Source organism: Rhinatrema bivittatum, chromosome 2 (assembly GCF_901001135.1).
Source record: "Rhinatrema bivittatum chromosome 2, aRhiBiv1.1, whole genome shotgun sequence".
NCBI lineage: Eukaryota > Metazoa > Chordata > Amphibia > Gymnophiona > Rhinatrematidae > Rhinatrema > Rhinatrema bivittatum.
In genome coordinates this window covers 698,799,089-698,824,912 of record NC_042616.1, presented here as the reverse complement: position 1 = coordinate 698,824,912, position 25,824 = coordinate 698,799,089, and the positions used below count along the sequence as shown (strand labels likewise).

General features: G+C 45.8%; 1 protein-coding gene across 2 annotated transcripts in view; it reads right to left on the bottom strand.

The window, feature by feature from the left end:
• NECAB1 (N-terminal EF-hand calcium binding protein 1) overlaps positions 1-25,824 on the bottom strand; it is a 555,658-nt gene that overhangs the window by 487,747 nt on the left and 42,087 nt on the right. For both annotated transcript variants that reach the window (XM_029591633.1, XM_029591634.1), the window contains exon 2: positions 18,096-18,120. In XM_029591633.1, the coding sequence (XP_029447493.1) occupies positions 18,096-18,120 (25 nt within the window). The remainder of the gene's footprint in view (positions 1-18,095; positions 18,121-25,824) is intronic.

The following is a 25,824-nucleotide window of genomic DNA, read 5'->3' as shown; positions in this document are numbered from 1 at the left end:
ATACAGTAAATGATCTAAAGACTAAAGTCCCTTCTTCAGATGCCACACACTTAAATGAAGGAAAGTATATAGAGGGTGCAAAGGAATAGCATGGCTTGCTGTCTTGATAAAAGTATTATCTGCATGCCAGCTAAAGCCAAAATGTTTGCATTTGCCTTGGATCAAATGTTATATTTTTACCATGCACACTGCTTCTTGAAATCTTGTGCTAGTTGGCCCTTTCACTTTGGACCATTTAGCAGAGGGGATTTTGTCCTCACAAATCCTCAAATGCCCATCAAGAATGGCCACCCTTGAAGGCTGAATTTCCACATCAAGATCCCCAAGTCCCCTGCCAGGGATCAAAGCCCCAATCCACCTCACACCCCCTGTTACGGCTGTGGCTGCTGTGCAACCGCCTCACCACCAGGGGTCCCTCTAGAGCTGGCTTTCCTGACAGGCCCAGTCCATCTCCTCTGTCCACTCTATGCTCTGGGTGTGCCCTTATAACCCTGCCTGACAGTTGCCTCGGTGCTTCGGCATCGAGCTCACCTGGGCTCCCTGCTCTAGCCTGCCTTGCGTGGCCTTCGGGCCTTCTACCTTGTCTTGCCTTGCCCTGCCTTCGGGCCTTTCCTTTCCTTGCCTTGCGTGGCCTTCGGGCCTTTCCTTGCCTTGCCTTGCGTGGCCTTCGGGCCTTCTACCTTGTCTTGCCTTGCGCTGCCTTCGGGCCTTCTGTCTTGCCTTGCGCGGCCTTCGGGCCTTCTGTCTTGCCTTGCGCGGCCTTCGGGCCTTCTGTCTTGCCTTGCCTTGCGCGGCCTTCGGGCCTTCTGTCTTGCCTTGCCTTGCGCGGCCTTCGGGCCTTCTGTCTTGCCTTGCCTTGCGCGGCCTTCGGGCCTTCTACCTTGTCTTGTCTTGCCCTGCGCGGCCTTCGGGCCTTCTACCTTGTGCTGTGTATGGTCTTCGGACCTTCTGCCCTGCCCTGCCTTGCTTACTGTGCATGCGGTCCTACGGGCCCTCTGCTCTATTGTCTGTGTGTGTTTGGCCTACGGGCTCTCTGCCCCGCTTGCGGTGTGTGGCCTACGGGCCTTCTGTGTGTGTGTGTGGCCTACGGGCCTACTGACCTGCCTTGCCCCGCTTACGGTGTGTGGCCTTCGGGCCTTCTGTGTGTGTGTGTGGCCTACGGGCCTTCTGACCTGCCTTGCCCTGCTTACAGGTGTGTGGCCTACGGGCCTTCTGTGTGTGTGTGGCCTACGGGCCTTCTGACCTGCCTTGCCCCGCTTACGGTGTCTGGCCTACGGGCCGTCTGTGTGTGTGTGGCCTACGGGCCTTCTGACCTGCCTTGCTCTGCCGCCTGCCCTGACCCAGCCTAGACCCAGACACTGCTTCTTGCTGTCTGCCCTGACCCAGCCACGGTTTCCAGCCATCCCTGTCTCTCTCCACCTGGAGCCACCCCTTTGGGTGGTGTTCACTACCCCTGAACTCAGACCAAGCGTAACAGTATGCCGAAGCCATAAATTTCCAGGGGAAGAGATAGCTCTGTGTGCTAAACCGGTGAGTCAACCTTTTTTTTTCCCTATTACAAGATGCCTCCTTCAAAGTTTTATACCTGCAATTCCTGTCAGACCTTGAATTACCTAAGCTATCAGAACTGTCTAGCCTGTCAACTTGCTGGTCAGGAACACTGGTTGTGCAGTAACTGCAATAAGAGAAATGTCTCTGTTTATCAAGAGTGTTTAAACTGTTCTACTCCACAGCCAGGATGGTGGAAATGTTCCTGTCTTCCGTGCCTTTTGCCTCCAGGCGAACCCTGCCCCCGCTGCAAAGCTAACGGGCCATCTGTTTCTCCCAAAAGCTCAGCTAGTTCTACTACCGGGCGTTCAGCTTCTGGCCCAGTTAGCAACACTATTTCATGTAGCAGTTTGTGGATTAAGCATTCTAGCACTTCATCTCTGGACACTTTTGAAAAAACTTGCTACCAGGAAACAAGTATTAATTCTGAAAATCTTAGAACTCACCAGGTTAAGAAGCCTTCTATAACTTCCACGCTAGAGCCTCAGAAACGAAAGCTGAGAGAAGTAATTAACTCTAGCAGAGCTCTGCTTCCCACAGCTGCACTTAAGACACTAACGAGCACCTTCCCTAGACGTCCTAGAACTGCCTGTGCCCTCTCTAAGCAGCTCCTCCAGAAACAAAAGCAGGAGCTTCTGGCTCAAAGTATCAAGCCCACGGCAGTACAATCTTTGTCCCCCCTGCGCCTTAATTCTAACCTTGTTGCTCTGCCTTCCAAGCGTGCTGCATTACCCCATGAGAGGCCTGAACCTGTTTCATCACCCCAAGAGGGGTCCAAGTCTGCTGCATCTCCCCGCAAGGGGTCCAAGCCTGTTTCATCATCCCGAGAGGGGCCTGAACCTGTTTCATCACCCCAAGAGGGGTCCAACTCTGCTGCATCTCCCCGCAAGGGGTCCAAGCCTGTTTCATCACCCCGCGAGGGGTCTGAACCTGTTTCATCACCCCGAGAGGGGCCTGAACCTGTTTCATCACCCCAAGAGGGGTCCAACTCTGCTGCATCACCCTGCGAGGGGTCCAAGCCTGTTTCATCACCCCGAGAGGGGCCTGAACCTGTTTCATCGCCCCAAGAGGGATCCAAGCCTGCTGTCTCACCCCAAGAGGGGGCCAAGCCTGCTTCATCGCCCCGAGAGGGGTCCGAACCTGCTACAACGCCCGGAGAGGTGTTCGAGCCTGCTTCATCGCCCCGAGAAGGCGCCGAGCCTGCTTCATCGCCCCGAGAAGGCGCCGAGCCTGCTTCATCGCCCCGAGAAGGCGCCGAGCCTGCTTCATCGCCCGAGAAGGCGCCGAGCCTGCTTCATCGCCCCGAGAAGGCGCCGAGCCTGCTTCATCGCCCCGAGAAGGCGCCGAGCCTGCTTCATCGCCCCGAGAAGGCGCCGAGCCTGCTTCATCGCCCCGAGAAGGCGCCCGAACCTGCTTCATCGCCCCGAGAAGGCGCCCGAACCTGCTACAACGCCCGGAGAGGTGTTCGAGCCTGCTTCATCGCCTCGAGTGGAGTCCGAGCCCGCTGCTTCACCCCCGGAGGGGTCTGAACCGGTCCTGCTTCCGCCCCCGGAGGGGCTCGAACCGGCCTTGCTGCCGTCCTCAGAGGGGTCCGAACCGGTTTTGCTGCTGCCCCTGGAGGGGTCTGAACCGGTCCTGCTTCCGCCCCCGGAGGGGCTCGAACCGGCCTTGCTGCCGTCCTCGGAGGGGTCCGAACCGGTTTTGCTGCTGCCCCTGGAGGGGTCTGAACCGGTCCTGCTTCCGCCCCCGGAGGGGCTCGAACCGGCCCTGTTGCAGTCCCCGGAGGGGTCCGAACCGGTCCTACTGACAGACTTTCTGACTCAGCCATCTGAGCCTACTGAACCGGTCCTGCTGCCGTCCCCGGAGGGGTCCGAACCGGTCCTACTGACAGACTTTCTGACTCAGCCATCCGAGCCTACTGAACTGGCCCTGTTGCAGTCCCCGGAGGGGTCCAAACTGGCCCTGTTGCAGTCCCCGGAGGGGTCCGAACCGGTCCTGCCAACAGACTTTGTTGTTCAACCATCTGAGCCTGCTGTACCGATCCAGCTGCCGACTCGGGAGGAGTCTGTGCCGGCCCTGATGCCGACCCTGGAAGGGTCCGGACCGTCCCTGCTGTCGTCACAGGAGGGGTTAGCACCTGCCTTGTCGTCTCAAGAGGGGTTATGGACTATTTCACTGCCCCAGGTGGGGTTTGTGTTCCCCTTGTCACCCCAGAAGGGGTTATGGACTGTTTTGTTGCCTCAGGAAGGAATGGAACCTGCCACCTTGCCCCAGAAGAGGTCTAACTCTGCCGCCTTGTCCCAGGAGGGGTTATGGATGATTTTGCTGCCCCAGGTTGGGGTTGTGTCTGCCTTATCACCCCAGGAGGGGTTATGGACTGCCTTGCTGCCTCAGAAAGGAGTTGAACCTGCTGCATCGCCCCCGGAGGGGTCTGACTTTATTATTGAGTACCCCCTGCAAAAATGGGACCCTGGAGGAGGGGGAGGCCTTGAGGGGGGGGTACTGTTACGGCTGTGGCTGCTGTGCAACCGCCTCACCACCAGGGGTCCCTCTAGAGCTGGCTTTCCTGACAGGCCCAGTCCATCTCCTCTGTCCACTCTATGCTCTGGGTGTGCCCTTATAACCCTGCCTGACAGTTGCCTCGGTGCTTCGGCATCGAGCTCACCTGGGCTCCCTGCTCTAGCCTGCCTTGCGTGGCCTTCGGGCCTTCTACCTTGTCTTGCCTTGCCCTGCCTTCGGGCCTTTCCTTTCCTTGCCTTGCGTGGCCTTCGGGCCTTTCCTTGCCTTGCCTTGCGTGGCCTTCGGGCCTTCTACCTTGTCTTGCCTTGCCTTGCGCGGCCTTCGGGCCTTCTGTCTTGCCTTGCCTTGCGCGGCCTTCGGGCCTTCTGTCTTGCCTTGCCTTGCGCGGCCTTTGGGCCTTCTGTCTTGCCTTGCCTTGCGCGGCCTTTGGGCCTTCTGTCTTGCCTTGCCTTGCGCGGCCTTTGGGCCTTCTGTCTTGCCTTGCCTTGCGCGGCCTTCGGGCCTTCTGTCTTGCCTTGCCTTGCGCGGCCTTCGGGCCTTCTGTCTTGCCTTGCCTTGCGCGGCCTTCGGGCCTTCTGTCTTGCCTTGCCTTGCGCGGCCTTCGGGCCTTCTGTCTTGCCTTGCCTTGCGCGGCCTTCGGGCCTTCTGTCTTGCCTTGCCTTGCGCGGCCTTCGGGCCTTCTACCTTGTCTTGTCTAGCCTAGTCTTGGTGGCCTTCGGGCCTTCGGTCTTGCCTTGCCTTGCGCGGCCTTCGGGCCTTCTACCTTGTCTTGTCTTGCCCTGCGCGGCCTTCGGGCCTTCTACCTTGTGCTGTGTATGGTCTTCGGACCTTCTGCCCTGCCCTGCCTTGCTTACTGTGCATGCGGTCCTACGGGCCCTCTGCTCTATTGTCTGTGTGTGTTTGGCCTACGGGCTCTCTGCCCCGCTTGCGGTGTGTGGCCTACGGGCCTTCTGTGTGTGTGTGTGGCCTACGGGCCTACTGACCTGCCTTGCCCCGCTTACGGTGTGTGGCCTTCGGGCCTTCTGTGTGTGTGTGTGTGTGTGGCCTACGGGCCTTCTGACCTGCCTTGCCCCGCTTACAGGTGTGTGGCCTACGGGCCTTCTGTGTGTGTGTGGCCTACGGGCCTTCTGACCTGCCTTGCCCCGCTTATGGTGTCTGGCCTACGGGCCGTCTGTGTGTGTGTGGCCTACGGGCCTTCTGACCTGCCTTGCTCTGCCGCCTGCCCTGACCCAGCCTAGACCCAGACACTGCTTCTTGCTGTCTGCCCTGACCCAGCCACGGTTTCCAGCCATCCCTGTCTCTCTCCACCTGGAGCCACCCCTTTGGGTGGTGTTCACTACCCCTGAACTCAGCCCAAGCGTAACACCCCCCCCCCCCCTACCAGAACAAACATTCCCTAACCTATTCACTGAATCAGAAAAAAATACCCCAAAACCCTCCATACCGGATCAAATACCCCAGAAACACCCACAGATTAAAACCTTCCCCCAGGTTTGCCCTTGCAAATTCATGAAGCTCACATTATGGCCTAACCTCTTCTGGAATGCTGTCTTCCCATTCTAGAGCGTACCCAGTTTAAATCTTCACCAGCAGGAGGGATATGAGAGCCCTCATTATGGTATCACTACCGACCTTAGTGTGAGATTTAGTACATAAGCCCCAAAGTAACATAGCAGATGACAGCAGAAAAAGACCATCTGATCCATCCAATCTACACAGTTATTACTGTTCACAATCATGGATATGTCCTATCTGCTAGGCATAAAGCATGACTGATTTTAAGATATTGCTCCTTATTGAAGACAGTATTTGTCATCTTCCTTTATTTTATCTGGATAGCAGAGCATCCCTCCACTTCCATGTCCAATCACAAGCTGCCACAATAAACCAAATAGCTGTCAACATTATAGATGTTTCCCAAACATTCAGTCTTCAGGGTCCCTTGGCCTTTCTAGATGGTTTCCCACACCAAAACCAGCTGCACCAGGCTGATCAACATAAAGATCAAGTAGCCTGCCAGGGAAAGTGAGGCCTAGGGTGAATCAACTGCAGTGGGACAATGGAACACTGAAATTATAGTGTTTGTCCTTCTAAGGCAAGTTAGTACAAAACAATCCCTTTGGTGATTTACACTGCAGTTAGTTAGCCTGAGAGACTCACTACTATTTTGTTTATCAAATGTTAGCACCTACTCAAATCAATCACACTACTCTAATACCTTTTCAAGGTGAGTACCTGACCTTTTCAACCTTTTTGCTTAGATATACACAATTCTAGGCTATTACCTACCTTTTAGCTAGCTTTTTATAACACAGACACACAGTCTAAGCTTTTTCCTACCTTTTGACAAACTTTTTATAATAAACACACAAACTCTAACAAACACACAAACTCTAAGCCTTTACCTACCTTTTGGCTTGCTTTTTTTATTTTTTAACAAACACACATATACACACAGACTAAAAAATATACCACAAAATTTTACCTCTCCCCAAAACTTTTTAAGTTCTAAAATTTCCCAAAGCAATACTTACCAGTCCTCTTCAGCTACCAACAAGGTGATCCACTTCTTTCAGTGCTCTCACTCACTTTTTATTAATGAAAGTCTTTTTCACTAGACTAGTCAGTGCAACTATAGGAGCTATTACTGTTTCAGACCAAGTGCCGATAGTAGTCAAGCTTTTAACTGGAGAATGAGTCCCATTGTATATCAAGATTTTAAATTTCAGGTTTACCTACAAGAGAAGTGGAAGGAATATGTTTCCATAAATCAATCCCTTCACACTTTTGTAGCTCTTTTATGGGAGGTGGGTAAAGCAGTGATGAGAGAGCATATCATTGCTTACATGGCAAGGAAAAATAAATCTGAGATGCCGAAATTTTGTGACATATGGGGGCTCTACAAAAGGCCCAAACATATATCAGGCCACATTATCTGAAGTGCAAAAAGCATTCAGACAGCACATAAATACCTGACATATTTTAAATACCAACTGTATAAATATGGCAACAAGGCCATTAAACTATTGGCAAATTTAGTCAGAGTAAAAACATAATGATCAGTTATTACTAGAGATGTGAATCGTGTCCTCGATCGTCTTAACAATCGATTTCGGCTGGGAGGGGGAGGGAATCGTATCGTCGCCGTTTGGGTGTTTAGAGTATCGTGAAAATCGTTAAAATCGTGAACCGGCACACTAAAACCCCCTAAAACCCACCCCCGACCCTTTAAATTAAATCCCCCACCTTCCCGAACCCCCCCCCAAATGCCTTAAATTACCTGGGGGTCCAGCGGCGGTCCGTAGCTAAATCGGAGGAAGGGGGAGGGCAGGAAAACCGGCACACTAAAACACCCTAAAACCCACCCCCGACCCTTTAAATTAAATCCCCCACCCTCCCGAACCCCCCCCCCCCAAATGCCTTAAATTACCTGGGGGTCCAGCGGCGGTCTGGAACGGCCTCCTGCAATTGAATCGTGTTGTCTTCAGCCGGCGCCATTCTGCGCCGCCATTTTGCAAAATGGCAGCGGCCATAGACCAACACGATTCGACTGCAGGAGGTCGTTCCGGACCCCTGCTGGACTTTTTGCAAGTCTTGTGGGGGTCAGGAGGCCCCCCCAAGCTGGCCAAAAGTCCCTGGGGGTCCAGCGGGGGTCCGGGAGCGATCTCCTGCCGCAAATCGTTTTCCGTACGGAAAATGGCGCCGGCAGGAGATCGACTGCAGGAGGTCGTTCAGCCGGGGTTCAATTCCCTAAATCTGATACGATTTCAGCTATTGTGAAATTTAAAAAGTAATTGGAAATGCTATTTATTTATTTATTTATAAAATTACTTTATTTTACAAGATTTATAATCTGCATTCTTCAAGGTTCAAAGTAGGGTACAATAACACAATCAAAATATTCATAATTAAACAAGAGACAGTGAGAAAAATACTTAAGATGTAAGGCTAAGCTTACCACCTTAATGAATGCTAGTAAAAGGGCACACCATTAATTCAAAAGTAACACTAAAAAAGAAATGTCTTTAGGGCCTTTTTAAAACCCAATTGTTGTGGTTTTATAGGAAATTGGGAACCTTGGGCTGAGATGAGAGATGTCTCTGCCTCAGAGAGGAGCCCCATGAGCCTCACCGTCGGTGGGCATGGTCTCAGCGACGTAGGACACAGCTGTGAGAGAGACTTTATTAAAGAGAAAAGATAAAGCATAAACAAAGGTGATGGTGTTTCCAAAAGACCCTCATTGACAGATCTGAGAGAACATGAGAGCTTATATGTTTGTAGAATGGTATTGGTCCAGGGATAATCAGAATTATTAAGTAGTTTATAGATAAGCAATGCAAGCTTGAATTTTATTTGCCAAAAGATTGGAAGTCAATGTAAAAAATGCAATACTGGGGTGATATGCTTGTGGACACATGTTCTGGTCAGGATACTAGCAGATGAAATTTTGAAAATTTGCAAATTGTGGAGGGAACTGGCAGGGAGACCAACGAATAAATAATTACAGTAATCTTGAGAGGGGAAATCAAAGACTGCAATGTACTATGAAAAACACATGGTTCCAGATGTGGTTTTAACTTATGTAGCATGCACAATTTAAAGAAGGCTGATTTCACCAACAATTTAAAATGACCGCATTTTGATAAATCCAAGTCTAGAATGCTCCCCAAATGCAGTACCTGGGATTTCAGAGGTATCTTGCAACCTTCAAAAGTAAATTTTTGAGGGTAAACTGATGATATGCCTCCAGATGTCAGGGTTTTCCATCTGCCTCCACCCAAGAAAGAGTGTAAATCTGGAGACAAGCTTGAACTACTCCAAATTTCATCAGTATAGATCTCACAGCTTTTTTGGAAAGTCTAGGAGGAATTCAGGATGACCCAGTAACTTTAATTTTGAACTTTATAAGGATAACTTTTCAATAACTCTGTGCAGCCCCATTTTCACTAGGGATGTGCAATCATTTTTCCTGAATTAGGCAATGTCAACGAACTTGCCTAATTTGGAATGGTTCGGGAGAACCAAAAAACGATTGAATTTTTTCCAAAATTTCGGAAAAAATTCATTTTTGAGTTAGTGCGTGCTAACTTCCATTAGTGCGCGCTAACTCCCGATAGTGTGCACCAACCCGAAAATCAGGGCCCCCCCCCAAAAAAACCCTGATGCACGGGAAAAACAAAATTCCACTGGGGGGGGGGGCCAGAAACAAAGCCCAACACGAAATTTTTGTCCGAAGCACATCTCTAATATACACACACATATGACCACGCATTCAGCACTATTTAGCTGGATAAGTGAGACTTATGTGGCTAAGTAGCGGTCACTGAATATGTGCCTACATTCGGTGGCCACCACTTAGCAGTATAGGTCCCTTATAATGGCTTAAAAGTACATGCATAAAATTAGGCATGTACTAGGTGGATCAGGGGGGCAAAGCAAGTTAACCGTATAACTTATATTCCTATATTCGGAGTTAACCACATAAGTATATGTGTAAGTTTAGATGTTCCATAGAGCAGGTCTAAACTTAGCTGGGTAGACTTATCCAGCTAACCGCATCATTCATCAAAATGAGTTATGGCATTAATGCCATAACGCATGTGGAAAGTATAGTAACACAAAGCCCAAATGCAAATTTTTGAGGGGGTTGGGATTTAATGAAATGCAATATTGCACTGGAAATAACTACACCTTTTCCCTGGTGTTATACCATGATAAATTGAGAGAGAGAGAGAGAGAGAGAGAGACTACCTACAAGGCCCTCCTAGAAGGGAAGTATTTAAATCTCTATAGGAGGGCCACCTAATAGGTCAAGGTGAGATGTTAGTAGTGGTTAGGGGCCAGTTTTGCAAGTAGAGTGAGATGTATGAACAGCACAGTACACTTTGGTGAAGATTTGATGTCATTTGGAGTGAAGAAAGTCTCAAAAAGATGAAAATCTGTACTATGGTATCTCACCTTAGCTTGATGGTACCCTATTATAGAGTCTCTCTCTCTCTCTTTCTAACCCCCCCCCCCCCCCCCCCCCCCCCCGCAGGATGTGAAAATAGAGGTTATCATGCATTAAGTTTTCTTCACCATATGATAATACTGATGCAGTAACTCAAACATTTCCATAAACACGCCCCTTTTCCTTATTGTGGGCATTATCAATGCGTTAGTATCACATTTTGATGAATGATGGGGTAAGACGGTAACTTTAAAACAGCCACGTGGACACACAAGATCGCGATTATGCCGGCTCCCGCCCATGGACACTGCCATTTTTTTTTAACATGCACATGTATACATGCACACCTTATAAAATTGGCTGGAAGCGTATAAATGTGCGCGTCATTTTATATGGACCTGCACATGTGCCACTTCTACCATGTAAGTAGAGAGGATTTTAATATACACCTGAGCCGACACAATTACTACTTAAACCAGTTTGTTCCCATTTTGCCCAGTTACAAGATAGGACTTCCTAACCCCCATAGCTAACTAAGCTCTCTTTTACCCTACCTGACTCAACCCTTTAAACCCCTCTGATTAACCTATTTTTTGTTATTTTATTACTTACACTCCATCCATAGCAGAAGTAAAGATACGCGGGCACATGCATGCAAAGGGGACCCCGGCACACACTTATGCGCATACATACGAGTTGGTTTCCATTTAAATTACCAGAATGCCCATGCGCCACCCAGACCCCTCCCATGCCTTGCCCCTTTTTCGGACTTTTTCTTTTGTGTGCCGGCCCGAGAGATGTGCGTATCTCCCTGATTTGGCACATGTACGGCTTTTAAAATCTACCCCTTACTGTGGCCTCACCAATGACCTGTTTAGGGGCCATTTCACCTCCTTTTTTCTATTGGTTATACTTCTTTCTATGCAGCCTAGCATCCCTCTGGTCCTAGCCACTACCTTGTTACACTGTTTTGCCACTTTGAGGTCAGCAGACACTATCACTCTGAGGTCTCTCTCTCAATGCACATCAGCTTCTTCGCTCTCTAATGATATAACGCTTCTTTGGAGTTTTGCACCCCAAATGCATGTCAAGCCTTTGACCACTCCTCTGATTTTGTAAGGTCACTTCACATTCTGTCTGTTCCCTCAGGCATGTCCACTCTGTTGCAGATCTTTGTGTTATCTGCAAAAAGATAAACTTTTCCTTGTAACCCTTCTGCAATATCGCTCACAAAGATATTGAACAGAACCAACCTCGATTGATCCCTGAGGCACTTCACTAATCACCTCACTCTCTTCTGAGTGCATTCCATTTATCACCGCCTTATGTCTTCTATCACACAACCAATTAGTCGCTTGTGAATTTTTCTGTAGATTCAGTTACATCACATACAGCTGAAATATCCATTGTATAGGTCAGTACTTTTGTTATAAACAGCATGTTTTCCCAATTGCTTTATTAAAGTTAGTTTCTTTTTACTTCTAATTCAATTCAGGATGGATTCACAGAGGCTTGCTCCTGCTGCTGGTTCCCCATGGCATCAAATAGAGGTACAGTGGATCGAAAATGACTATTAAATACACAATATTTGAGAATGTATGTGGGTAGCATGGTCATCTATCTCTAGCAAATACAAAAATATATTCAGTTCTTTTCATTAGATGCTTCTTCGGCTTCTCTTCATCCTCATGTGAGATCCTACCACAGGATAAAGTAGAATATATCATATATAGACAGCAGTATTATGTCATTTTCACCATCACAGAGATGTGCATTATTTGACTCAAAGGGGAAATCTGAACTGAAAAAGCCCATTTTGGGTTTGGTTCATTTCAAAATAAATGAATGACTGGTACCTCTGAAACAATACTATGAGAGATATCCCAGATCCCCCCACTAATTACAGCGTCACCACACAACAGGAATCACTGATAGTTGCTATCATAAATTTCTAAAACACTATAATTCATTGTATACTCTAACATGTATATAATTCCATACAAAAAACATAATTTATTAAATTTTTATTGTTTGTTTATATTGCACTTCATCCAATTAACACAATAATGTATATAATATACACATTAATCAAACAAGATAAACAAACTCATCCTTCTTATATTTGACATTTCCACAAATATAAGAAGGATGAGTTTGTTCATCTTGTTTGATTAATGTGTATATTATATACATTTTGGGGGTAATTTTCAAAAGGAGTTACGCGCATAAATGTAACTACTATTGTAGCAATTTTCAAACGCTATTTACTCACGTAAAGTGCATTTATGTGAGTAAATCCTATGGACAATTCAATGGCATATATTGTAGCAATTTTCAAAAACCCACTTACTCGAGTAAAGTGCATTTACTCGAATAAAGCCCAGTTTTACTCAAGTAAATGCTTTTAAAAATCAGGCCCATTGTGTTAACTGGATGAAGTGCAATATAAATAAACAATAAAAATGTAATAAATTATGTTTTTTGTATGGAATTATATACATGTTGGGGTATACAATGCATTAGAGTGTTTTAGAAATTTATGATAGCAACTATCAGTGATTCCTGTTCTGTGGTACCTCTGAAAACCATCGGGTGCACTAATTGCCAAAATTCAAAATCTGAAAAATGCAAATAAACCCTCCTCCATTCCAAAATGACATTTAGTCTAAAAAAGGTCAAACATCGAATAACTTCTTTCAGGCATCTTTCATGTTCTATTCTTTCTCCATGGTGTTTCCATTGTTCTTGATAACATTTGAATTTTTCAGTCATGGAATATATATTTAGTTCTTTTCTTATATTTTCATTCTTAATTCTGTTTTGTTTATTACATCCTTTAACCAGTCTTAAATATTTCATTTCTGCTGCCTGAATTCTGCTAATGCATTCATTATGCATAACCCACGTTTCAGGTCCATGGAAAAGCATCAGAGCTGCCATAACTTAAAAAAAAAATGTAAATTGTGTTTGTCTTCTAATTTTCCTCCTTTATGGTTCTATGAATGGTACCATCAATTATTATTATTTTGTTTTACAATAAAAGTTCATTTAGCTTTCATGATACAATAGTTTTAAAACCAAATAACCAGCATAGTTACAATGCCAAATACAATTCAGGCCAGGGACAGTAACATCCTTACCTCACAAATCACAGTATGGTTTCCACTATTAACAACTCACATCAAAAGATGTGGCCTCAGCCAGCAATCTTTCCCTTCAGTCAAAGGGATAAGCATTGTACTGGCAGATGTTCATTTTCACGGTAACTTTTAAACCGGCATGCAGGTGCACACGGGTGCATGTTCGTTGGCCTGCGCTCAGGGATGTGGTCATTTTATAACGAATGTGCGTATGTGTGCACATTATAAAATAGCCTGCCTGCGTGCACATGGGCGTGCAATTTTAAATTTATGCATGCCTGTACGTGCAAATGCTGCTTCTACCACATACGTGGCGTAATTTTAAAAGCCAAGCGCATCAATGCCATTGCTAGGTTTCCCAGTTCATTCCCAGATCGCCCAGTTAAGGGATAGGACTTTAAACCCCCCCTAGTTTAATAGCCTTCCTTCTTCTCTGTTAGCCCCAACCTTTAAAACCCTGCTGATCTACCTAGAGTTTTCTGTTTTACTGCTTACGTCTGATCCATAGCAGAAGTAAAGTTACGTGGCAGAGGATCCCAGCGCGCGCCAGTGCACGTATTTATGAGCAAAATTCATGCTGAAATACAGGATTGCCCATGCCCTTGTCTAGATCATGCCCTGCCCTCTCTTGGAAATGTTTCATTTGCGCACACCTATAGGCATGCAAGTTATAAGATAGCCTGGCCTGCATGCACATCTGCACCAAATTTTAAGTGGGTGAGCATATCTGCTGCTTCTACCGCATAAATTGGAGGATTTTAAAAGGGACAAGTGCCGATGTCATTTCCAGTTTTACCGTTCGTCCCCAGTTCACCCAGTTAAGAGACAGGTCTTTCAAACCTTCCTGGTTTAATAACCTTCAATGCCCCCAGTTAGACCCGACCATTAAAAATCCCACTGATCTACCTATTTATCTTTATTTTATAACTTACATGGCATCCATAGCAGAAGGAAAGCTGCGTGACAGGAGGCCTCAGCACACATCGGATCACATATTTACTTGCACATCTCAATTTCACTCCCCGAAATGCCCATGCCCCGCCAATTTTTGAAAACGTGTGAGATGTGCTCGCTGCAGCATTTACGTGTGTATATAGGTGGCTTTTAAAATACGCTTGGCACGTACGAGCCCAACATTTTTGAGCATCCCCTAATTAATGCTCACGTCAAGCTTTTAAACTTCACCCTTTAGGGAGTAATATTCAAAAGGATTTATGTGCTTGTATATGGGCTTTTGAACATTTTTATGATACATGCTATTGAGCTGTCAATAGGTTTTCCGCACATAAGCGCACTTTAAGCTCATAAATGGGCTTCTGAAAATTACTACGATATATGCTACTTATGCATAAATTCTTTTGAAAGTTACCCCTTAATCACACCTCATGAATACAAATCCATACACCCACACCATTTTATTTTTCACAAGCATCTGACAGCTGTTTAGCTGAAATACAGTAGTTTTATTGTTTGTATTAAGGTATGTTTTTATTTGGTTGTGTTTGTCTTATGTGTTTTTCTTAAATGTGAAATAATGTAATCTGCCCTGAACTACAAGTCTGGGTAGGGGAGAATATAAAAAGCTTTTAAATAAATAAATAATGCCCCATACACCCAACCCCCCTCACTTGCCACCCATACACACTACACAATTACGCCCCTTACCTTCACTCAAACCTACAACTCAAGTGCTCCTATATTTACACACCCCCATAGCCAGACATACACATTCACCCCAACTCCACATTCAACTCACTCACCTATCACCCACATGCATATCCACATCCCCTTTACACACATGCACACACAACACACACATCTTACCTCACACACCCAGTATCACACACATTCACACATACCCACACATTCCTACATCTCCACCCCCATCATACTCTCCACACAATCCAATACCCACATGCACTTGCCACAGTTTTACATCCCCACACAAACACAGCAACACACCCTCTCACATATATACCAAAACACCCACCTCAACTTCCCATACAACCCCACATCTCATGCATACTTCCCCGTGCAGTGTCAAACACCATATACATTTTTACACACACCCACATCCCCCAAACTCCCAACGCCCACAGTCCTACACCCATTACACACATAACCATGCACATACTCCCATATCCACTTCCACCACAAGCCCCTGCACACCCACACCCAAAACCTTTCTACAAATCTATATTGCAAAGCATTCCTGAAGCCATGTTTCTGCATGCTTTCCCTATTTGTTCCCTAGTAGATATAGATTGGCACTGAAATCTAGCAGATAAAACATACAGATATTTTTGTGAGCTATATATTTGGAACAAGTGTTTCTTTTTCTTATATCCCTGTATGTTATTTTTTCCTTGGTTTAAATGAGACTGCTTCCAAATGTTTCCAATGTAATTTTCTGCATATATTCTAAAGTGCTATAAATAGTAATAAAAAAAGAATATATAGATATTAAACATGGAGAACCAGGTGCTACTTAATCTCAGTGTGATCTTGAACAAGTCACTTAACCTCCATGCTCTCAAATTTTGAATACTTTCTGAGAAAGATGCTTTGTACTTGTTTGAATAATTCATAGCACTTTCCAGATATAAAAATAATAAATACTATTAATTATTATTATCTTAGAATGAAAGTGCTAAACATATAGGATAAAATATTCTCTTTCATAGATGGGAAGGACAAATTTCAAAGCAATTTGTGCGTGTATATGGCAGTTTGCATGTATAAATTGATGGTCTGAAATGGCCCACCTTTCAATGCGGCTGGAAGTACTTTTAGCCACATAAAGTGGATGGATTATTGGGGTATATTTAGGTCAGGGAAGGTAAGTACAAATGTGGAGTACATGTTTAAATCCTTGCATGTAGTTTTCCAGCAAAATCCTACCCCCAAAATAATCAGGTTGAAATGAGCACATGTACTTTATACCGGCAAGAGGTTTCAAAGCAAAAGTGCATTTCTACTTTTGCTTTGAGAACTGGCACAAAAAGCAAATGTAGGTAAAATGTATGCTTGGTCTTTACCTCAATAAGAACAGTTTGAGAATTACCCCAGTATGGACATAACATATCATATACTCAATACCCTAAAGAAATTGCAGAGTAAGATAGTATTATGCAATGTATTCCATTACAAGTAACAAATAATAAGAACGAGTAATCAAACTAATAGAGATATTTTAAAGTCTCAATATTTTACCACAGGAGGGGTGAAATATCATGGGGGATATTCTACAGTATTTCACCCCCACCCCCGGGGAAAATATCATGGCAGTATCACTGTGTTATTTTTTATCATGGAAAAACTCTGTGATAAAAAATAGCATGGAAGAACCCCCAAATAATATGATGGTGGCCCACTTCGCACAGGGCCACCATCATTTTCAAGGATCCCAAGGCCTAGAATTTCCCCCTCCTGCATTGCTCCAAAATCCCCCCATGGGATCTTGCAAGACTGCTGCCCACTCCTCGCAACCTATCAAGGTGGCCCATAAGTAAAAAATAAAAAAAAACACACTTTAGAGTCAAGCGGCAAAACCCTGCCCCATTCCTAAACCCCTTTCCTTTCTTATTATTTGTCCCTTCCCCAACCAAAGACCCTCTGAATCCAATCCTCCCTAGCTGCAGCCGCCATCCCCTCCCCGCTCCCCCAACCTACTGTACATTACAATCCCTGGTGTCTAGTGATGCCCCCTGCCCCTTAATAGGAAATATAGCCTGGCGGCCTGGGGGGTCCCCAGAGCCCCCATCCCCAGACCCATCTTACCTACAGAAAGAATCCCTGGTGTCTAGGCGTGGTCAGGAGCAAGGGGGTGCTCCAGGCCTGTTAGATACCATTTTCCAAAATGGTATCAAGCAGCCTTTGCCTCATCACATGAAAGGGCCAATATCAAGTTGACACTATTCTGGCAAATGGCATTGTCTGGCCCCGAAACTAGGGAGCTCTCCAGATCACCCCTAGACTATAGAGATTCTTTTTTTTAAATAAAGGAGTCCAGGGGATGGGGGTCTATGGGCCCCCTCAGTTGACCAGAGTATATTTCCTATTAATGGGGCGGGGGGGGGGGGCACCACTAGACACACAGGATTATGGTGTATGCTGGGAGGGAAGTGGGGGATGGGGGACAGCTACTAGGGGTTTTCTATACTTGAGTCTTTGGTTGTGATGAGGCAAATATGAAAAAGTGGGGTTAGGAAGGGGGTGGGACATTTTTGCACCACTCTTAAATGTTATTTTTTTTATTTTTTACATATGGGCCACTTCAACAGGCAGCAGAGGTGGGTGGGTCAGGGGGCTCTCACCCCTGGGGAGCGATTTTGATGCAGTGTGTGTCTGGGGAGGGGGGGGGGGGAGGAATTTTAGGCCTTGAGGCTCTTTAACAAATAACCCAGAGTCATTGAGATGCATGTTAGCTTCTCAATGTCATCGGAATGAAATAACTATACCTCTTTCAAATGCAATACAATAATGTGGTTGTTTCTTTTTAAGCCAGCCATGTTATTTTCTGAGCATTGTATTGCCTATGTATTAGCTGCAAAGTAGCTATTTTCAATAAGGGGTGGATATTTAGCTAAAAAAATGCACAATATCACAAATATTGCACAATATCGCTGTGATATGGGAATATTGTATGATAAATGCTCTTTTTTATGCACATTGTACCCATATTGCGGCTTAGTAAATCTACGTGTAAACTTTTTAAATTAATAATTAAATATTTTAAACAAATATTTCTTCCTAGCTGGCTCCTTTCTCCTCTCTGTAAGAAGATATGCTGCTCAAACTTTGCATTTGGTAGGCTCTCTAAAGTTGCATCTATAGCTTGCTTCAAGTCATCTTTACTCATAGACAATCTTTATACTGGATTGTTTTGTCTTAGAGTCTTCCATGAAATATAGTACAAAAATTGTAAATTATCTTACCATTCTTGTCTGCTCTTCTCAATATCTGCAAGAAATTCAAATGAAAAGTATCAGAATTGTGTATTTGCTATAGTGGAAGATCTATTCAAACATGAATTGACTTATGTTCTATCATTGCTTCTTAAAATGCACAATTACGTTTCAAAGAGCCTACCTGCTTACTACTCATATTGCAGGCTGTTATTGCTCTCCAATGCTACACATTCTTAACTGTCTGCTCTCAAATTACAAAATGATTTGTCTAGTTAAATGTTAAGTTTGTTATGGTTTAGTGGTGTTTGGGTGGATGTCATCTAGGTATACAATGACACATTTGTAGAGAAGGTACCGCAGAATGTCATTCATTAAGTTTTGGAAGACAGCCGGGGCATTGCACAGGCCAAAGGGCATCACTAGATATTCAAAGTGACCGTCCCAGGTACTGAAGGCTGTCTTCCATTCATTGCCAGAGCGGATGCAAACTAAGTTTTAGACTCCCTTGAGATCAAGCTTGGAGAATATCTTGGCTCCCTGTAGTCTATCAAATAGCTCTGAAATGAGTGGTAAGGGATAGCGGTCTTTTACAGTTATCTTGTTGAGACCTCTGTAATCTGTACATGGATGCAACGTCCCGTCCTTCTTCCCCACAAAGAAGAAGCCTGTGCCAGCAGGAGACTTGGAGGGTCTTATGAAGAGTTTGTGAAGGTTCTTTGTATATATTCGGACATGGCTTTATTTTCTACCAGGGAGAGAGGGTAGACCTGTCCTTTGGATGGTTCAGTGTTAGGCTTCAAATTGATGGCGCAGTCATAGAGTCTGTGTGGCGGTAGTACATCTGCAGCTTCTTTGGAAAATACATCTTGAAAAGATGCATATTGAGGTGGCAACCCAGGCATCAATGGGGTAGTTGGCATACAGGGTATAGGAGCGACCTCAATCAGACATTTACCTTGGCAATCTGGACCCCAACGTGAAAGTTCCAGAGTGGCCCAATTGAATTGAAGCATATGCTGCTGCAGCAGCCCCAGTACTATAGGGTGCATGGCCTTCTCTAAAAGAAGGAGATAGTTTCAGAATGGAGAGCACCGATCCATAAACATACTGGTTCGGTGAGCTGAGTTACTTCGCCCAGTAAGGGCTCTCTGTGAATTGAAGATAAGAGTAGTGGGGACGTCATGGTGGTAGTGGGAATCCGCAAGTGTTCCACTAATCATTGTAAATGAAATTACCTCCTGCCCCTGAGTCCACTAGGGCAAGAGTCTGATACTTTAAGGGTCCGCAGATCAAGGATATCGGAAGAGAGAGTGGAGGAGAGGGTGCAGTAAGACCTAAGAAGAGTCCTCCCGCAGGACTTAGGGCTGCCAGTTTCCCGGACATATAGGGCATGTTTGAACATCATGGTCAGCTTGTCCACAATACATGCAAAGCCCCAACTTCTTCCGCGTTCTTCTCTCTTTTGACATCAGGTGACTGTGGCCTAATTCCATTGGTTCTTCCTCGCCCGCAACTGGACACAAGGGAATAGGCCTGGGTGTGGACTTAACTTGAGCTTCACCCTGAAAGGGTCTTCTGGGAGTCTTGGTCTTTTAAACCTTGTCACGTAGTCGGTGATCAATCCTTGTTACCAACTTCACCAGTTCAGCCAAGGTCTCAGGCATCTCACGAGCTGCCAGCTCATCTTTCAAATGAGAGTTAAGTCCTTCAAAGAAGAGGGTCCTCAGGCATTTAGGGTCCCAAGGTAATTCAGACGCCAGTGTCTTGAATTCTATAGCGAAGTCAGCTAAAGGTTTAGTACCTTGCTTCAGGTGAACCAACGAAGATCCTGCAATGGTATGCCGGGCAGGGTCATCAAAAACTGATCTGAACAGTTCAAGGAATCCAGCTAGATCATGTAGGATAGGATCATCGCGCTCCCACAGCGAAGAGGCCCAAACCAACGCTCTTCCATCCAGATAAGACAGGATGTAGGTGGTCTTGGCATAAGCTGTAGGAAAATGGCTAGGTTGCAGGGAAAAGTGCATGCAACACTGGTTAATAAAACCTCTACATTTCCAACTTCCCCCGAGAAGTATGTTGGAGCAGAGAGAGGTACAATTATCTTGACCGTCACTTCTGGTGGTATAACTTCTTTACCTGTGGTGGTGGGTAAGTTCATCTGTGCGTGCAGCTGGTTAAATGCAGCAGTCAAATTCTCCAGCACATTCTGCTGTTCAGAGATTCGCTGGGCCAGGCCTGGAATGGCCTGCAATGCGGTGAGCTGAGCCGAATCCATGGACTTAGCAATCTGTTATGGTTTAACTGTGTTTGGGTGGATTCTTGGGTACTGTGCAGATGACCACACCCACGGGAAGAGGCCCTGTGGGGAGCCACAATACTGGGCTAGACTCAGGATGCACAAACACAGATTTTAGCTCTTTTATTATACAGCTTGATGTGTACCACCAGAGGTGGCAGTAGTGAGGTAATCCAAAGGTAACAGTCCCGGGACCCTCTGCAGAGGGAACCCATCTCACCACGTTGGTATAGGGGATTCCGGTGTAGATGAGACAGTCTGAGAGTTAGATTACTCACTAGATGATAGCTGTAGGTTGGTGATTCCACCAGGCTGAAGTAGATGGTACTGGCACTGAGGCTGGGAGAGCAGACCTTCGAGGAATGAGTACCTGATCCCAGTAAGGCACCTGAAATAAAGCAGAGGGCCCCCGAGGAGCGGGTACCCAGGTTAGTCAATACCCCGAAGGGCAGAGAGAGAGCTTCCAGCGGCAGCACAGATGCGGCAGAGTGGCTTAGACCGGCCAAGACCAATCCGATGCTAACTCAATGAGCTAGCAAACAAGTACAGGCTATATACCCAGATGGCGTGACGTCACTTGAGGGGGACGCCCCCGAGGTTCGCGCCATTGCTGGAATAAAGACGTGGGTAGTGCGCGCATGCGCACCCTAGTAGGCCCTTGAGAGGAACATGTTGGGAGGCAACGCCATACCCATTCCGGGGACGCCATGGAGGGCAGCTTGCAGATGCGGTGGTAGCCATTTTCCCAAGGTAAGCGGGAGGAGCCGAGATCAAGGTGAGGCATATGGGACGAAGCCATCTGAGACCGAAGGATGTAACAAAGTTAGCTGGATAAAGCCCAAGATTTAAAATTCCTGCCCCTCACATCAGTGAAATTTTACTTGTGTAAGGGATGACTGCACTTTTGGTCCAGCTGGATATCTCCAGTGCATTTGATACTGTGAATCATAGTATATTATTGTCTCAGCTAAAATAGATTGTAATTGCAGGAACAATATATGAATGATTTGCATCTTTTCTTGATAATAAAAAACAGTCTGTGCAAGTAATGAACTAAAATTCATCTTGGTGGAGGTTAGTATCTGGGGTTCCTCAGGGCTCTACCATTTCATCGGTTCTTTTAAATTTGTATATTGCTCCTTTGTGTTTTTTGTTGCAGATGCTGGGAGTGATATATTATTTATACGCTAATGATCTCCAGATATAAATCTGGAGTGATGTGATTGTAACTGTTCCTATAAAAATATTTAATAACTTTATGTATGAGATAAAAAAATCGGATAGCTGGTAATGGTCTAATGGTTCAAAGACAAAATTATTGTGGGTGGCGAGAACATCTTTGGAAGGAAGTCCTGTCATTACTAATTTTGAGGGAATAAGCTTACCTATTTTATCTGAAATATTTGGGAATATATAGGATTATATAGAAGATATAGGATATATATTTGGGAATATATAGATTCAGAGATTAGAATGAAGCCTTATATTAGGCATGTAGCAAAAATGGCATTCTACAAGCTAAAAATGCTTGGGACAGATAGAGTAGAGAAGGCATTGTACAAATCAATTCCTCTTCATTCTTTCATCAATTCAAACAACAGAAAATCTTCAGTGATGCTAACTTTGCTGTTCATACCTCTGTGTATGTAAAACTAACCCCCCAAAAACCTACCCCACCCCCCAAACCCCACAGTGAGTTAAAAATGCCCCCTTCTTAAAGTGGTATAAATAGAGAGTGACATACTTATTTCTAAACAGTGACACTCTCTCTCTCTCTCTCTCTCATGTTATAATGTATTGTGTGTGATAGAGAAATAACTACAGTGCTGAATATAAAAATCAAATAAATAAATGATTGTGTTGTAGTCTCTTGTATTGGGTCATTTGGATTATTGCAGCATTGTCTGTATAGGTTTGCCTGACAAACTACTGCATGTGTGATGACTAATACAGCATTCGGCCAGAAGGGTTTTACTTGCCTTTTCAAGACATGATCATGTTACTCCAGCATTTGCACTGGTTGCCCATTAGGTTTAGAAAGCAATTTCAATTAATGATGACATTTTTTAATGTGTCTCCTTCAAGCTAAAATATGCCAGTGCGTCCTTTAAGATCAATAGATCAAGAATTATTAATAATCCTCTCCCACAAAGAATGTAGATTACAGAAAAAAAAGAGCTAGGGCATTCTCTTAGATTGACCCTAGTGGTTAGAATGCACTCCCATTACAACTGCGAAAAGTAGCGTATATCAAGGTGTTTAGAAAAGGATTGAAGGCTCTACTGTTTTAGGAGGCATTTGGCTAGGATAATGTGTGAAATGTATATTTAGTTCAGTTTTATGTTTTATTGTGTTTTATATATTTTATGTATGTATCTTGTAAACTTGCTCTGAACACTAAATTGCTTGGAAGTTTGCACTATATAAGTTTTTATAAATAAAATAAATAAATAAATACTTGGGTACGGTGGCATTGCTAACATTTAGGAAAAATACCTGCTCACCACATATGCTTTAATATACGTTGGAAAAGCCAATTTTCAAAAACATTTATTAAAAACTATAGCTCACCCCAACTCATTTGAAACAAAATACTATTTGTAACTGAAAATTTCTCCATACAGATTATATTTACTTGGCATCAATCAGGTGACCTGGGTATATCTATCCCGGCAGATCATCATATGCTATATATATTTCCAAGTCTATCATTTTGTAAAAAATTATCCATGCATATTCATTGCTCGATGAAACATTTATATGTGGTTTTTTTCTTCTTAATAACAATCACTTTAAACAGCAAATAATCTGAGGATGATGCAGTTATCGGAGTGTTAAAAAACTGTGCGCTGGTTTTCAGTGCACATTTTTAATGCTCCGATTCATTTTTTTAAAACTCCCAGTGCAGTAAGCTAATGGTATGTAAATGTATCAGGAGTTAAAAAGTGAGTGGAAACTGCAAAATGTGTGTTCCGCATCAGCGGAATGCACATTTTATCTCAAAAAAGTGAAAGGAAGCTTTGTGGTATTCTTGTTACCTTCTCTTCTTTATCAGGCACCTGACATTTCATGAGTCTGTGGCTCTTGCTTTCATGAATGGCTCCTTAATCTTCTGATCTTTAGGGATTTATCCAGGTAAACAGCAGCAGCCACTTCCATTTGCCCAGATAACTACCAATCTATCCAGTTATCTGGCGGCAGCAAACCACTGTGACTTAGACAGATAAGTCAGTACACATTAGGGATGTGAATCGTTTTCCATATTGTCTTAACGATAGAAATCGTGTGGCAGGGCAAGAAAATCGTCTTAGGCACGATTTTTTAGTTAAAAAATCGTTAAAAATCGTTTTTTCCGATTAGTGCGCACTAACTCGAGTTAGTGCGCACTAACTGGGAGTTAGTGCGCACTAACTGAAAATGATACAATTTGACACTTTTCAGGTCAGTTAAGGTCAGTTTAGGAATGAATATGTATTCCTATTGGCTGCCCTCTTATTTATTCATGTTACCAAGTTTCCTACTGACAGTATATGGGGGATGGGAAATGGAAACAGTTGGTAGCTTGACAAAACAAGTAATGTGATCAGTCAATGTGACTAGAACTTGTGCCCTAACCCTGATACCAGGGGTATTGTGATCTTCCTGCACACAGTGCCCTATCCCTATTAATACCAGGAGTGTTGTGATCTTCCTGCACACAGTGCCCTATCCCTAATACCAGGGGTGTTGTGATCTTCCTGCACACAGTGCCCTATTCCTGATACTGGGGGTGTTGTGATCTTCCTGCAGGCAGTGCCCTATTCCTGATACCGGGGGTGTTGTGATCTTCTTGCACACATCCCGGTATCAGGGATAGGGCACTGCATGCAGGAAGATCACAACACTCCCGGTATTAATAGGGATAGGGCACTGCATGCAGGAAGATCACAACACTCCTGGTATTAATAGGGATAGGGCACTGCATGCAGGAAGATCACAACACCCCTGGTATCAGGGATAGGGCACTGTGTGCAGGAAGATCACAATACCCCGGAGGAGTGAGGGTCAGGCAGCTCCCCCCTGTCTGTGAAGCCAGCCTCTCACTAGTAATGCAGGGAGGGAGCTGTCTCAGACTTCACCATCCTCCCCCCCCCCCCTCACCCACACACCATTCACTAGCTGGGACATGGGGGAAGTCAGGAGTGAGGGTCAGGCAGCTCCCCCCTGTCTGTGAAGCCAGCCTCTCACTAGTAATGCAGGGAGGGAGCTGTCTCAGACTTCACCATCCTCCCCCCCCCCTCACCCACACACCATTCACTAGCTGGGACATGGGGGAAGTCAGGAGTGAGGGTCAGGCAGCTCCCCCCTGTCTGTGAAGCCAGCCTCTCACTAGTAATGCAGGGAGGGAGCTGTCTCAGACTTCACCATCCTCCCCCCCCCTCACCCACACACCATTCACTAGCTGGGACATGGGGGAAGTCAGGAGTGAGGGTCAGGCAGCTCCCCCCTGTCTGTGAAGCCAGCCTCTCACTAGTAATGCAGGGAGGGAGCTGTCTCAGACTTCACCATCCACCCCCCCCCCTCACCCCCACACCATTCACTAGCTGGGACATGGGGGAAGTCAGGAGTGAGGGTCAGGCAGCTCCCCCCTGTCTGTGAAGCCAGCCTCTCACTAGTAATGCAGGGAGGGAGCTGTCTCAGACTTCACCATCCCCCCCCCCCCCTCACCCACACACCATTCACTAGCTGGGACATGGGGGAAGTCAGGAGTGAGGGTCAGGCAGCTCCCCCCTGTCTGTGAAGTCAGCCTCTCACTAGTAATGCAGGGAGGGAGCTGTCTCAGACTTCACCATCCACCCCCCCCCCTCACCCACACACCATTCACTAGCTGGGACATGGGGGAAGTCAGGAGTGAGGGTCAGGCAGTTCCCCCCTGTCTGTGAAGCCAGCCTCTCACTAGTAATGCAGGGAGGGAGCTGTCTCAGACTTCACCATCCTCCCCCCCCCCTCACCCACACACCATTCACTAGCTGGGACATGGGGGAAGTCAGGAGTGAGGGTCAGGCAGCTCCCCCCTGTCTGTGAAGCCAGCCTCTCACTAGTAATGCAGGGAGGGAGCTGTCTCAGACTTCACCATCCTCCTCCCCCCCCCCCTCACCCACACACACCATTCACTAGCTGGGACATGGGGGAAGTCAGGAGTGAGGGTCAGGCAGCTCCCCCCTGTCTGTGAAGCCAGCCTCTCACTAGTAATGCAGGGAGGGAGCTGTCTCAGACTTCACCATCCTCCCCCCCCCCCCTCACCCACACACCATTCACTAGCTGGGACATGGGGCAAGTCAGGAGTGAGGGTCAGGCAGCTCCCCCCCTGTCTGTGAAGCCAGCCTCTCACTAGTAATGCAGGGAGGGAGCTGTCTCAGACTTCACCATCCTCCCCCCCCCCCCCCTCACCCACAAACCATTCACTAGCTGGGACAT